The following is a 16,160-nucleotide window of genomic DNA, read 5'->3' on the forward strand; positions in this document are numbered from 1 at the left end:
TTTATAAAGAAAACATAGTTTCAATATATTAAATTTTCTGACATTATAGAGATGAGACATAAAGTTGGGCCCTAGCCATAAAAAAAAGATGCCATTGGAAGCTCTTAACTCTATTAGAATGTTCATTACTTTGATTGGAATGCCAAAAATCTATCTAATAGCACTGCACTTCTGTAAGAAATAAAAGCATCTGTACATCGTAACAATTTTTTGCTTTCCAACAAAGAAAACAATAAAATATATAGTAACTTTGTGATGTGTTACTTACCAAAAGAAAGTTGTGAGATTTGTTTAAGAAATGAATTTTGGATTGCTTTTGTATGAGAATTATGTAACATAAGCAAATAATTTTTGCTTTGATAAGTTCGAACGTAGCATATAAAATATGTATAGTATTTTGAGGTTTGTGTAAGAAATCAAGTATCGATTACAGTGCATGGAAATCATCTTTGGCTAGCAATAAATTTCCTGGGTGTGCAGCTTTTAATCCAAAATAAGAAATGAATGCTTAATCATAAGTGTTGGTCAAAAATTTTGTTTCTTCTGCATAGTAACTACACTAAACAAGACACATTAGACGAAGACATATTAAAGAAGAATATCAATGTTTTCCTAAAGCAGACAACGACGTTGAACAATTAATGGCAAATAATGAAATGGCATTTTGGGACCATTATCGTTATTGCTATGCACATGGACCCAACTTCACAAAAGCAAATACATAATGATCAAGCACATAGACATTTCTTAGAACAGCATCGACAGAATCTACGTACACGTGAAAGCAACATCTGAACACAACTCACCAACTAAAGTCGACTCAAAACAAACAGCCTATAATAAAGCACCAAACCCAACATTTACATGTGAAAGCAACATCTTAACACAACTCATGCCATCACTTATCAACGAAACAAACAATAAATTGAAGGAATTTCATAACAAAATATATGAGAATTGTAGATCCAAACAATATAAACTCGAAATCCTCAATTTCCACACAACCCTAGTTTTAAAAGTTTCCTTTTTTTACTAACCTCCAACCAAAAAATGGGAATCAGTGGCCTCGTGAGAGAAATCCCAAATTTTTGTAACACGATCACTATGTCACGCTTTGTATTTGTCAAAGAAATCGAAAATGCTGGTTCGAAGTTGCTATCTTTGGATTGGTCGAAAAACACGAAGAAGGGGATATGTCTGAGGCCTCTCATTAAACGTCAGTTCAAATTTGTCCAACACACGTGAAATGGTTGAAGGTCAGTTTGGTAATTGACCGCGTCTAAATGAGGGTAAAATGGAGACATTTGAATAGAAAAAATCACGTGCTTTGCACGTGACACCCATTCCATTAGAGCAGACAAAAATTACTTCATTGGGACACATTGTAAATTTTTAAAGACTTGAAGCAAGATTGAAAAAGTGATCAAACTTTGGAGGGTGAATATGAAAAGGGTGTCCAACTCTCCCGATTCCCGGTATCTTACAACCAGTCAAGCAATGAGGTAAGTGCTATGCGGGCTATTCAATATCCACATATTCAATTCCTACATATGACTATAATCACAATTCCAAATCATACCAAATAATTGCATTCTCTCTGATTAAAAAAAAAAAATAGATGCTTGAAGGAAAGATTAGTATCATGTTTGCCTGGTTGGCCCAAAATAGATGGAAGCAGAAGAACCATAAAGCATCATTACTCAAATAAGAAATAATCATTGCAGCCAAAATTATTACATAGGTCTTTAACCATTGCCGCTTGGCCCAGGACGCGTGTCCCTTGCACAACACAGAACAAGTATAAAGATACAGATGTGGGCAGAATGTTGGATGTGTATACAAAAACAGAGACACTCATACATTGGTAATGAAATACTCGGGCATTTCTACCACCCACGTGAACTAAGGGAATTAATAACGGGTCCAAACGTCTGGTCCACAGCTTTGTTCCACAGATGTGCAAACTCTGAGCGAGATCTCTTTCCAAATATGGGTTCTCTCATCTGAAAGAAGTTCAATGGTGAAACATAAGAGTTCAATGGCGCTCAAAGATTTCACAGAAAATAATTGTTTTATTCAATGAAACTAATAAGATCCAATTATCATTGCCTAAGAGGATCCAACATACACTATTGATATTTAAATAAAGCATAGACCGAACCTTAACCAGAATGCCAACAGTACAAATTGATGGAATCAATATCTATTACATAAAGAAACAATTCCTCACACTTTCATGCCAATAGCGGCTATTTTTTTCATTGAATAAATGCTGATAGAAGCTTTAATTATTAAACCCCAAAATCCACCATAAAGGATTTGTCAATGATTCTCAAAAGTTCCCCCACCCTAACTACCCCATATTCACTTTCATAATGAGAGGCCCAATCAAATCAGATTCCTATGTAGTCATCTCATTTCTCTCCAACCTTCCAACAATCATGAAGAGGTGGTCAGCTAAAGAGAAATTTAAGTGTATAGGTGTAGAGGCTTCAGTAACTCGGTACAATTCTACCCTCACATTGATACCCCTGAATGTCAAATTTCTGATATTTATCCATCACAAGGCAATGGTAAAGCTGCAACTTCTTGCAAAAGAGATACAACTTTAATTTACCAACAACATGAAAGGCATGCAACATTGAGAGCATTGAGGAAAGTAGAAAAGGTTTGGGAAGCCAGTTGTTGTCACATACCACTTGTAAGATGTAGTCAAGGAACAGAAGAATTATAAAACATGAAGGCTTTATCAAAAAGGAATCCCTTTCTATAGTACTGTTCGAACCACCAACATTTTTTTTTTTGATAAGTACTGTTCGAACCACCAACATTCCAGACTCATTTGGCAGAATCTGCAAGTTTGTGCCCTTATTGCACTCCCCCCCACCCCCCCAAACCCCTCACGGGCGCACGCCTCTCTCATCACCTCTTCCCCCTCTCCCCAGCTGCCCCTAGCGAGTGGGATAGAAAGAAAAACAGCATTTTGCATCCGCTGTTAGCCTACATAATTATGAGTGATAGTTCAAAGTATAAGTCAATCTATAGGAAAAAGAACAGTACATTACTAATTATTACTATCCTATCTAAATTTTCACGTTAATTTGGGTGGCAAAACCACATTACAAGGGATACCTACAACACAAATATCCCCACCTAAGAATGGATATCTCTCATCTCTCTTTTTTTTTGCATGACTAGTACCCCAAGCGCTAACATTGTCCTTACAAAAAAGAGCAATCCCTTTGAATAGTCAAGGGCTTTTATAATTTAGAATCTGCTCTTAAAATACATTGAGGAGATCTTTTATATCTCTTTGGGTATATATATATAATTGCAAAAAAAAAAAAAAAAGAGAGATGAAAAATTAAAGTGAAGGGCCAAAAAAAAATTAGTGTGAAGCTATTTCATGTGTATGACAGGTGATAGACCCAAGTAAACCACCTCTTGCACAATGAGGTTTGTACATCCCATCTTTCATATGGTATGGCTGATAACAATTGGATGAACTAAAGTCAAATCTTTCGTTTCCTTACAAACATCTTCACAGGTTTGGTGGTATATGATTAGATTACTACATGATAAGGATTTCACAAAAAGGGAAAGACTAAAGCATAAGATCTGCCACTTCACACCCTAATCACCAAATAGTTGTAAACTCATTGACAATGACGATGTTAAAATGGTTGGAAACCCATTATATCTTGTCAAGAAGTACATTCATTGTTAAAATTCATTGACAATGACGATGTTAAATGGTTGGAACTTGGAAACCCATTATATCTTGTCAAGAAGTATATTCATTCTTAAAAGGACAGAAATTCCCTACAAATCAGTTTGTATGAAATATCCTACAACCCACGTATAAGAGTGACGTGTCCCTCGACATGTGAGAATCACATTTTTTTTATTATTGCTATTAAAAAATTATGTGAGAAACACATGCTATTAAAACATGTGTTTCTCACATGTCAAAGGACACATGTCACTCTTATATGTAGGTTGTATGAAATTTCTTACAAACCAGTTAGTATGAAATTTATGTCCTTAAAATAATAAACTAATCATTACTAAGACTTTTTTTTTTATATATATATAAGTAATTCAATCTTATTAGAAGGGTCACAAGGACACAACCCAAGTGCACAAAGAGTATAAAAGAGAGACATCAAACTAGGAGGAAGAAGAAGAACACAAATCCAGAAACTCTAACAAATTAGAAAATTATGCATCAGTAATAGTTGACTAAAAATTATTAGTATATAGATACCTTTGGTGTTGTTTTTACTAAAAGATATATGGTTTTACAGGTATAATATTTTCACACTTCCAGTATTCAAAAAAAAAAAAACATTTTCGCACTTCCAGTAATAACAGTCTATAACAGCCACATCTATATACATTCCAAAAATGTTATGTTCCCAGTTGCTACACATAATCAATGACGCCTCCTATGTTAAAAGTAATCCCGAAATGATGGCAGCTTATGTAGTGATCGGCCCCATGCTTGGTGGAGAAGCAAACAAAGGCACGCTCTCTTGCAGTCTTGTTCCCTGCCACGAACTGGGATAGCTAGCCAGTTAGGCCAGAAAGGTACAGCCTAACTATGAGGTACGTCAGCAGATGTTTACAATAATACATAGATGATTTTTGGCTGGTACAAGCCCTCTATTGTCTACTTCCAAGCAACTATGCTACCATTTGCGCCCCAACCTAGAACCAACTACTGGAAATCGCATATAGCTCAGGGAATCTTGTCAGCAATAAACTATCGAATTCGAGGTAGACCCCCAACCGAGCAGCAATTTCGAAAGACATAACAAGCGGGTGCATAAATCTTTTAACAGTAAAAAGCTCAGAGTTGCCAAGAAACAGGTAAAGACCACCGAAAACTGGGCTCTCTTCTATAATGGGAAGCAAAGCGTATAGCACTGAAGTGCAGAAAGCTCAATAAACACACACGAATATTCTTTCTAAAACATCACGAAAGATTGAACTCCTTGTTTCCAGAAGCTCAACTCCCTTTTTCTTTTCTTTTTTTATCTTTTTCCACTCTGCACTTTTTTCTATGCACTAAAATTATGAAATAATAATTAGATATGACATTGAGAATAATGGGGGTGCTTGTGTGTCCATGTAAATTCAAACTCAAGACCTACCCAGCCCCACCTCAATCCTTTACCACCACAGCCATAGTCAAAGTGGCAATTTTAAATCTACAGAGCAACCCAGTGAAGATAAGTCCACAGAATTTCTTAGTTCGCTTATTAGGACAATCATATTACCAAAGATAATTTGGTCGTTTCCACAGCCATTAGAGGAGCTAATATCAACAGACTATGGAAATAACCAAAACATCGTTGCCAATAACCTTTCCTTTCTAATCAAACTAAAAACTAAAGTTTTGAATACACCTAACAAATTCTTATATTTTATTTTGAAATAATTTCTCTTTCTGAAAACTCCTATAAAAAAAAAAAAAAAAAAAAAAAAAAAAAAAAAAAAAAAAAAGTGACCATTCTTGAAATTCTTAGATGCCTAAGGTCTTAAAAGGTACTGACAAAGAATAACCATAAATATATATATATATATATATATATATATATATATAGGAAATGAAATTCTAGGGTTTCAGATACCGAAATTGTATATGATGACAATGCGAAAGAGAATGGGAGCCAGCATTACCAGAGAGCGCGTAGTGGATTGAGATTGGGTATCAGAAATGGATTTATAGATGCTTCTGCGTTGCTCAAATACAACAATCCCCGTGAATATGCTTCCCAGCGCAAAACCAAGTAGACGCTCCTGCGTACAAAAGGTTTAAACAAAAACTACAGTTCTAAATCCAAAAAAAAAAAAATTAAAAAAAAAATTAGGGACTTGTTAGAGATTGGATGAGCACCTGAGTTAGAACGCTAACCATGGTGGCTGGTGATGGTGTTGTTGTGCAGCGGAGAAGAGAATTCGTTTGCCAGAGGATTGTTAAAACTTCAAAGCCGAGGCCTGGTTAGAGTGTGTGAGCGCCGGATCAATGGCCCAACTATGGTCCCATGAATCGGTGGGCCTTAGGTCCATTTTAAATTATACAATTTGGCTACCTTTTTGTAAGCTTTTTATTGTAATTATTTTTAAATGGTAATTTGCTAATTCTAGATTACATAAATAGGTCAAGTCATGAGCACCTAATTAACCCAAATTGAATGCCCTTTTTTTTTTTTTTTTTTTTTTTTAAGGAGTTCAAAATTTTGTTATGCTAAGTGAACTCATGAAAGGTTAAAAAACGATATAAATATAGAATTCAAACGAATCCCTTCCACCTGAGTCATGAAGCTATATGGGGATCAATAACCGTTCCATCGGCACTAAATATAGACTCCGAAGTTACATTGGTAATCGATGTTGACAATATATCTTTGGCCACTTTAGACAAAATACGATACTTCAGGGTATTAGCTTTCCGTCATTTTAAAACACCAAATTACAAACTCTTTTCAGGTATGAATATACTCTCCTCTAAATATATTTCAAAATATGATTTAGTAGGTTATTTACTGTATCAGCACTACTGAGGAATGACTTGTACATTTCCATACCACCCTGAACACTTTCACCAATTTCACTGATTGAATTACTATGTGAAGAGCATTATTGACCATGAGCATTGCTTAGAAAATTATGTTCCACAAGATTTGAATTATGTTTATTAAAATACACATCATATATCTCATTCAAAGTTCTTTCGACAAGTTCAATATTCTTAGTGACTTCAGCTTCCTCATAGATTATAAGAAAGCAGAATCATATCAACAATATTTTAAACCTTGGGTCCAAGATTGCAGCAATTACCATCAACAAATTGCATTCACCCCAATATTTATCAAATTTAGCTTTCATTCATTGTGTCATGAATCTAATGTAGTCATTTTCATCCCTACATTTACGCAATTATAGGTGTTTTAGCATTTAAAGATTATTAACCTATGTGTATTTTTATTATAGGTGTACAACCTATGTGTATAAAGATTATAGGTGTATTAGGTAGAGGTTCAAACCAAAATTAGAACCAAAACTAGTTCATTGGTACCGACCTGAAAAACTAAGGTGTGAAATGAGTGCTCCATGTTAGAGAAACTAGGTGGTTTTAAATTCTTAAAAATCTACTAACCCAGCTTTTATGTGTGTTTCAGAAGATCATAACTCAGTAATAGGCTTAGTTACATCACATTAGTTCAAATTAAACATTAGTTGATGAGGAATGAATTTGGTTTGTTATAGATAAAAATCCTTGAAGTCAAATCTTGAGTTTTCATCCGAATCTTCCACCTATAGTTAATCCAGCCATTAGATAAAGTTTTAGTTGGCTTAATCTTAACCATTCAAGTGTTCTATATAAAGAGCTTATTGATCGACCAAAATTGCAGCAAAGAAAATCAAATTCTAGCAAAAAATTCCTTTGTTCATTCGGGTAGATTGAAGGAACTTTGTTGCTGTAATTCCTGTGTTCTTCCTACATTTTTCAGCACTTGTAAAATCAGATATGGGATCTTGAATCATCACTCATTTCCCAACAATACAGCAGAAACAGAAATCAGAAAATTTCCCTGTTTTCGATCTAAAAACTAACAAACACAACTCACTTCCAAATAGTTTATCTTGGACAGCAACTCTTCCTCTCTTCTTTGGCTTGTTTTGTCCAAAAGTTGGTGAGTAATCCCTTCCATTAATTCCTAGAAATCAGTATCTATTCACCCTTGATTCATGATTCTACACTTCCCCTCTTCTTTGATATATAATTGTTGAACGTATATATTTATATATAAAGTGACCTTCTCTTCTTCTCTTCTTGTTGAAAGCAGAGAAGTCCTCCTTTGAGGCCAGAATCTGATCATCAATAGAAAAATAGTGAGGATATAATGACTTGAGAATACATATATATATTGAAGGATAAAATCGGCTAGGAAGAGATCAAAGTGAAAATAAAATGTTTTTGTCTTGAAATATTTGTTGTCATGAAAATATCTTGCTGTCAAGAAGAAATTTTACTGAAAATATGGTGACTGCCGTGAGTGTAAATGACTTGCATGTTTCTAAAAGGGTAGTTTGCATGTGATATATATATATATATATATGAGATAAAGAAATCAAGAATTAATTAAAGTAAAGATACATGGAGAAATAAAGCATGAGTTGCCATTAGGTGCTGTCATGGATGTGTGTAAATGTTGTTTTGCTGTCTTCATGTCTTTTAAAAAAGAAATATGCATGTATTTTAACAAGTGTCCTACATATATATTAAAAGAAGGTAAAAACATATATGTATGTTTGTTTGAAGGAGGACCCGAGAGAGTGTATAGCTCTTGATGTCAAGAGTTTCTGCATATGTTCTTCAAGATTTTCTGCATGAATTATAAGAGAGTGACCTGGCTGTACTTCTTTGCATATGTAACAAAATATATCTATATATGTGTAAAAAGAGACTCAAAAATATATATACTTTGATTTGTTTGCAAGTATACAAATATATGATATATGTTGAACTTTTAAATTGATTTTCCAAGAGATATTAATATTAATGGTTTCCTGTAAAATATGTATATGTATAGATATATAAATATATATATATGTAAGTCAAGTGTTGGTAAGTATATGTATTTAAATTGATTGTTAATATACATATATGCTTAGTTTTGTTTGTAAAAGGAAAATACTTTCAAAACATTGTTATGCCATCCAATTTTATACAAGATTTATAAATGAAATTCTTAGACTATATTGAGGTTAATATAACAACTGTAACCATTGTAAAGCTCAGATAGAAAAATAACAAAAGATATTCGTATTATACTTTTTACTGAAAAATAACCATTGTAAAGCCCAGGGTACGGCTCTCTTTTTACTCTCTAAAATGTTCTTCAGAAAGTAGAATGTCATCTCTATCTTCAACCATTCGGAAAGGGAAGGAACAAAAACAACAGAATCAAGAGACGCAAATTATAGTACTCAAGTAGCATATTAGTTATATCAAAGGTAATCTTTGCTTCTGCCATGGTGCATGTGAGAAGAGCAGAAGACTACCAGAAAATTTGGGATTTGGAGGCCAGCGGTGAGATGGAATAGCTAACGCATGATGTAGTGATCACTGTGATCTAGTTAACCTAGAAGCCATTCAATCAAATGAGGGAATGGAAATCAAGGCCGACTTCAAACAAGATGGAACGAGTAGTTGAGAGGAGAATCGCTGCATTAAATGCATGCTTTGATTTTCTGAACTACCATCTTAATTGCTCATAAATTCTGTGTGAGAATTAAGGGACAAAGGACTGAAAATTGTTTTTTTTTTTTTTTTGGACATTTGTTTCCCGGCGTGCTGTAATGCCCCCCGATGAAATCAACTAACTAGTAGTTAACTTCATGGTTCACCTCCCAATCTTATTCTAAGAAGAACAAGACCACATGGATCTCATCTTCTCCGAAGAGAGTCTGTAGAGACTTTCACTTAAAAGATAAAGATAGCATTCTAAAATCCACAATCATAATAAGAATAGATAGAGTAAAATTAAACATCATAACATAGATAGCTGAAGCTCTCAAAGTACGGTCAAAAGACCAATCTTCAAAATAGATAATGATCCAAAGCCAAAAGATCTAAGAGTCACCAACATCAAAACATAAAGATAATATCTATCATATCCCGACGGGATTCACTAGGTCCTTTTCACATCTATCCCAGCCAAATGGGATCATTGGCACTCCCTCCAGTAGGACCATACGTTGCTTCAAAATCTCCATCACAAAAAACTATCTAGAAAACAATACATATTGCATAGGTGGAAAGATACAAGCATAAGTCCACAACTAAGTGAGTAAAAATTGTTGGGGATCATGCGTTAATCAAATTAGACGCAGCGGAATACCGATCCCAGAAAATTTTTCTTCAAGATAAATAAGGTTAGATAATTTAAACCAACATGTTTAGAGTAATTACAATCAAAATCAGCATTTCCTAGGCTACTAAGGCTAGTTGACTTTGAAGCTTGCATGTTGAATGATGAAGAACGTGTTCTTCGTGTTCTTGACTCAACCTCTAGATCTTCTCTACGATGACTGAATATGAGCGTGAGTGTGGACTCACAACTTGAAGTAGTAAATTGGTCGTACATAATACTTCACTATAGCCTTCTATTTACAGACTTGGATTTACTTCTTCTGATAGGGTTATGAGATAAACTTTAGATGTAGCTAAGATAGCATATGAGTCATAGGAGGAGTAGAACTCATCCTCCTAGCTACTAGGATGCACGGCGAAGGGGAGGGAGATTTTATCTCCCTTTGGCCATGTATCATCCGGTTAATGGGGAGATAATATCTCCCCATGCATCTAGGGCTAGGTTTTTAACCCTAGTTCATTGCTACATATTTTTCAATATGAGCTTGGGTTTTATTCATAAGTTCAATGCTCATTTATCTCTACTTAAGCCTTGGAAATTTATTCCAAAAGCTTATAACTCTTTAATTGTTTAAGCCCATAGAAATTAATTCTTTAGTCCAATCATATCTAAATAATGAGCCACTTAGAAATCATATTTCTCTAACCCATGTTTTATTAAATAAAACAATCCAACATAAATAAATAAATAAACGAGGCTTATAGTATCTGATCAATTTTCATCAGATCAAAGAGGGACCTAAAGGAAAAAATACAATTAGCTTTAAATAGACCTGTGAGAATTTCACACAACCCTATTTAATCACAATTGATTTCACTAAACAAATGTGAATGCACTCTAATATGTATTTTCAAATTAATGAATCAATTTCCGCGACATATTTATTTATTACATATTACCCCTCCATGAAATCATTTCGTAGTCGAACCAAAATCAATACACTGTTACTTAGTTCACTACCTCTTTTCATTGATACTCCTGATTTAATTACATGATATATCATTTTTCTACCTTGTGAGTTTTTCATCTCACCTTACACAAATAAATTTTTAGTAAATACCACTGAAACACTCAGGCCCGAGTTTTAAGATAATTAACCACATTAAATCTGCATCAAGGGGAATATTCCTTATCGTTTTGTTCCATGACAAAGGATTTGTATTCCTTCTTGAAGAATGTATTCTCACAATGCTACATGTGATTACCCAACGCACAGAAGTGTTGACCAGTGATTTGATCACATTCTTGTACATCAAAGTGACCTACACTTCACATCTGATTTCGCAATCTTTTCAAGATTTAGTGTAACTGTTAGAAATCGTCTTGCACGTACATCATTCTTAATCACAATGTTGAAAGAATGATAGCTCACGTAGTCCGTTCAGTGCATGGCACTACCTTACACTTACACCAACATATCAACCCGAAGCCCAACCTACTTCTCCTAATCAAAGTAATTCGTTAAGGTTGACATGTTATAGTTTAGATAGATTTTTCAGTACCATTTACGACTACGAACAATCTTTTATAAATTAAAAAGACCTATGACTATGATCTTTTGTGTGATAATCTCATTACTCACACCTTAGTCAAATACAATATAACTTAGGGACCTTACATGTATATCATATGAAATATTAAACATATAAGTACATGTAAAGCTATATATATATATAATGTTTAATATTATACAATTTATAAAAAAACAAATTAATGCAATTGGAGTTTTGGACACCAATTCTAGCAATAATATGCATGATGCACATGTTATCATAAGGTGAGCTTAGCTTAGATTGTAATCACAAACATTAGAGTATCATTTCATTATACAAGATGATGATGTATGCAATATAGATATAATATATGCCTATAACAAGAGTCATGTCATAGTTCAATTCTGGATGGTCTACCCAGGATATTAACCCATTCTTATCAGGCTTGGCATTAAACCAACGGACTTGTAATACAATACCGGTACCTCATATATGTACGCATACCGTCATATACTACCAATCCAACTGAGTTTGACATCGGGTGGCCCATTGTAACGACCCACCCCCTATGACACAATATTATCCGCTTTTGGCTCCCCCAAACCAAACTTCACAGGACATCACCAATCCTGGTACTACTCTCGCAGAAGCACGCTTAACTATGGAGTTTTGATAAGTTCATGGACATCACGGCTTTAAAACGCGTTGTGTTAAGAAGGGTGCGTTTATACATATAAGTACATCCTCATTCCCAAACGATGTGGGATGTCACACCCATACTACTAGCAAAGCCGTAACTGTGACCCCCATTCAAGCATGGTGCGCCAGTCACAAAACAACCAATGGATCCAAGGCTCATCATAATGCATTATAAACATTTGACCATAAAGAACTACCCATATAATAGTAAGCCCATGGTCGTTTTTCGCAAGAAATGGTATACCATGTCATACGATGCAATTTAGTCTTCACCGAATTTTATTTGCATGCTTTCATAATCTAATCATTTCATTATATTACCATTAATCACACATTTTCACAAAATAGAGTTATACTTATATATGTAATTTATCTACTTAATTATTGTATCTAAGTATGATTAATAATTGTTAGATACTTATAATCTTAAATCATACTTAACCATTATATATAAGTATCTAGATACTTAATCATTGTATTAGTATGAATTTTTCTACTTATATGACATTATGTGGCTATAATTAATACTTGTGCTTAATTTGTGTGTGCATGTATGTGTGTGTAAAAAAAAATTAAATTAAATTTTGAATCATATCATATAACTTATGAGATTATCTATGATAAGTAAGATCATTATGAGTCACAATTATCTGAATTCCTAATATTTACTGATAATACATGTATATCATATGATTATACGATCTAAGTATTATTATATGATCATATGATCTAACAATTTGTATGATCTTAAATCTTGAATCACGTGATCTAATAATTCCTAAGTATCTAATGATAATACTTAGAACATATAAGCATATTCATTTAATATAGTAATTATATGCCATATAGCACAATGTTATATTATTATAAGATTATATAGTCATATTATATTACATGAATTAATATGACTGACATATTAAGTATCTTAATTATCATTACATCATATGATTAACAGATTAAGTATTGCTTTTATTCACTTTTACTATTTAATATACATATACATATATAACCAATTATGTATTGCTGCTTAATATATACTGACCATTGTTGTTTGTTACTTAATTTATGCTTTTATATATTATATATAGACACGCACACATACACACGAGTAAATCCTTATATGAGCGGGTCCACAAACATTAACCGATTCGAGTCGAGTTTATGCGAGTTTATATCGTTTAATAATCGAGCCTAGTTACATGTTCACAAACGGCTCATTTAATAATCGATTCGAGCACGAGTCGATTTTAATTGAGCCAATCCAGAATAAGCTCGTGGATATCTCAACTCGTTTACACCCATACTTGTAGGGTATTTTTGGGGGCCAAAAGGGGTTGAGGCAAGGGGATCCTATTTTCCTTTATATTTTTGCTCTTGTAATGGAAGTCTTCTCTTGTCTGTTGGTTGAAGCATCTATTGAGCTTGAGTTCCAGTTTCATCCAAAGTATGATGCTATTGGGTTGTCCCATTTATACTTTGTTGTTGATGTTCTAATCTTTTCTAAGGTTGATTTTCATTCTATTCTGGAAGAGTTTAATGCCTTCTCTCGTTTAAGAGTCAATCCCTCCAAAAGCTATGTCTTTTTGTTCTGGGCAGTCTCCTCAATAGAAGAAGTTGATTCTGGACGAGCTGAAGATGCTTAAAGGTGTGCTACCTATCCATTACTTGGGTGTGCCTCTTACTACAAAGAAACTTTCACTCTCTAATTATGCTACACTGATGGAGAAGATTTCTGGTAGAATCAACTCATGGCTTTCTAGACATTTTTCTCTTGCAAGTAGGTTACAATTAATTTCTTCCGTTCTCTTTAGCATTCAAATCTATTGGTTTAACATCTTCATTCTCCCTAAGAAGGTGATTAGACTAATAGAGCAACAGTTTAATTGGCTTTTGTGGAATGAGAATGACTCTAGCTCAGCTAAGGCTAAAGTATCTTGATAATCTGTTTATGTACCTAAGAGGGAGGGGTTTTGGGTTTAAAGAGGTTAGTATGCTGGCATGTTACTTCCATTTTAAAGCACATTTGGAATCTATTCGCTAATTCGGATTCCTTATGGTTAGCTTGTGTGAAGTTAAATCTAATTAAGGGAATGTGTTTTTGGCTTCTCAAAATCCCTTCTCTTGCTTCTTGGAGTTGGCGTAAAATTCTAAACCTTAGAGATGTTGCAAAAAAAGTTCTTGACTTTCCAGGAGGGGGATGGGAAAGATATATACTCGTGGGTTGAGGCTTGGCATCTAAATGGCATTTTGGTTGATAAGTATGGCCCTAGAGTTGTTTTTGAAGATAGAAGCAAAATTGATACTAGACTATCAAGTGTTATCCATGAGATGGAGTGGCATTGGCTACCTGTTAGGTCTGAGAATGTAGTCCTTCTATTGTAAATTATGGTGCTTTAGACACTCCTTTGTGGAAGCCATCAAATTCTAAGATCTATAATTGTAGGGAGACTTGGGAAGCCATTCATATTAAACATCCTAAGGTAGATTGGTTTAAGCTTATCTCGTCATCATTGGTCATTCTTGTAACACCTTGAAAAATTAATTAACTGGTAATTAACTTCACAGTTTGTCTCCCAGTCCCATTCTATAAGGAATAAAACTCAAGGATCTCTACTCCTCAAAAAGATAATACTACCAGCGAAAACACAAGATATTTCTATCAATATTAATCATTACAGCCAGAGCATTTACTAAGAATCGTTACATTAACTGAAATCGTACTATAAATATCATCGTTGTAAAAGATCAAACTAAACCTTAATATACAATCATGCCTTAAATGCTAAGTCTACAACATCACCCAAAAGTACTAATTACCATGAGCGGCCTTCAAATCCTGCAATCAATCCTCAAGCATTAGGCGAATCGATATTACTACGCCAAACGGCTGCATCAGTCTCGAGGTCCATCTCAAATCCGACATTTAAAGGTAGTCCAACTCTAAAAACAACACATATTTCATAAGTGGAAAAGATATAAGCATAAGTCCACGACTTAGTGAGTAATAAAAATACACATGGTATACAGGTTATCAGATAGTGAACTTGGTTATTTAGCAAAAGTTATTAAATCACAAGCAGTAATATAAATGAAGTCTTCCGTCGAATAAAAAAATGTCATGCTAATGCATTATAGATATGGTACATGATACATTAGGTAAATATATCATGATACTAACCCCTTCTTGGTAGGGTTGGCACCATCCCGAGGGACTTATAGTACAACACTAGTGCTCCGGATGTTGCCGCACACCGTTTGTTACTAGCACCCTAACCGAGTCCGACTTCGTGTGGCCCACACCGCTAATGACATTCATACATGGCATGTCTATCACAAATAACCATTAAATTCCAAGCCAAACATTAAAATAAATATCTTTGACCATAGACTTAACATGTATAATAGTAAGCTCATGGTTATCCAGCATGTACCGATATACCATGTCATATGATGCAATTCATTAGTCACCGTCTTTTTTACATACATGCATGCATTTACAAACTCATCATTTTCGTCATCTTATTATTCATCAATAATTTTCACAAAATAGGGTTCAATTAATCTAAGATGCATTTCATGTAAGTTGTAAATATATAGGTTTGATACATAAAATAATCATGCTATGCGGAAAAATAATAACAAGTATCCATATGAGTTTTACTCACATGAGTCATAGGTTTCCACTATGTAATCTTTTAGACACTCTTCAATCTCCAAATCTGTGAAAAAACCTAACATTAGTCTCTAACCTCGAGCTAAAAAGGCCACAAGTCCTAAACTATTCAAAATAAGCTTACTTCCTGACCATCAAACGTCTGGCCAGTAGGGTCGAACGTTTTGCCTCAATATCAAAAGTTTGGCTAGAAGGGGTCAAACGTTCGGTTCTGGGCAAAAACCCATTATGAACCAAAAGTCCCTTCCAAACCTCATTTTGACACGGCCTAAGGTCCTTATATGATCTCTAACATGGTCTTAAATCACAGTAACACTCCATAGAGAACATGGTACGTCCAAAATCATT

General features: G+C 34.1%; 1 protein-coding gene across 1 annotated transcript; it reads right to left on the reverse strand.

The window, feature by feature from the left end:
• Nucleotides 1-1,696: 1,696 nt before the first annotated feature.
• LOC133878199 (uncharacterized) lies at nt 1,697-6,052 on the reverse strand. Its single transcript, XM_062316720.1, has 3 exons — nt 5,903-6,052; nt 5,686-5,805; nt 1,697-2,003 (listed from the first exon to the last, which is right to left on the reverse strand). The coding sequence occupies exons 1-3, from the start codon at nt 5,921-5,923 to the stop codon at nt 1,887-1,889; spliced, it is 258 nt and encodes an 85-aa protein (XP_062172704.1). The 5' UTR covers nt 5,924-6,052; the 3' UTR covers nt 1,697-1,886.
• Nucleotides 6,053-16,160: the final 10,108 nt, after the last annotated feature.

Source organism: Alnus glutinosa, chromosome 9 (assembly GCF_958979055.1).
Source record: "Alnus glutinosa chromosome 9, dhAlnGlut1.1, whole genome shotgun sequence".
In the NCBI taxonomy this organism is placed as follows: Eukaryota; Viridiplantae; Streptophyta; class Magnoliopsida; order Fagales; family Betulaceae; genus Alnus; species Alnus glutinosa.

Bases quoted from the DNA above. Each gene is read 5' to 3' on its own strand.
- LOC133878199 (XM_062316720.1), bottom strand. From the start codon at position 5,923: ATGGTTAGCGTTCTAACTCAG. The intron at 5,806-5,902 runs GTGCTCATCCAA...TTTTGTACGCAG, and splicing joins TGGTTAGCGTTCTAACTCAG to GAGCGTCTACTTGGTTTTGC. The intron at 2,004-5,685 runs GTAATGCTGGCT...AACTTCTTTCAG, and splicing joins AATCCACTACGCGCTCTCTG to ATGAGAGAACCCATATTTGG.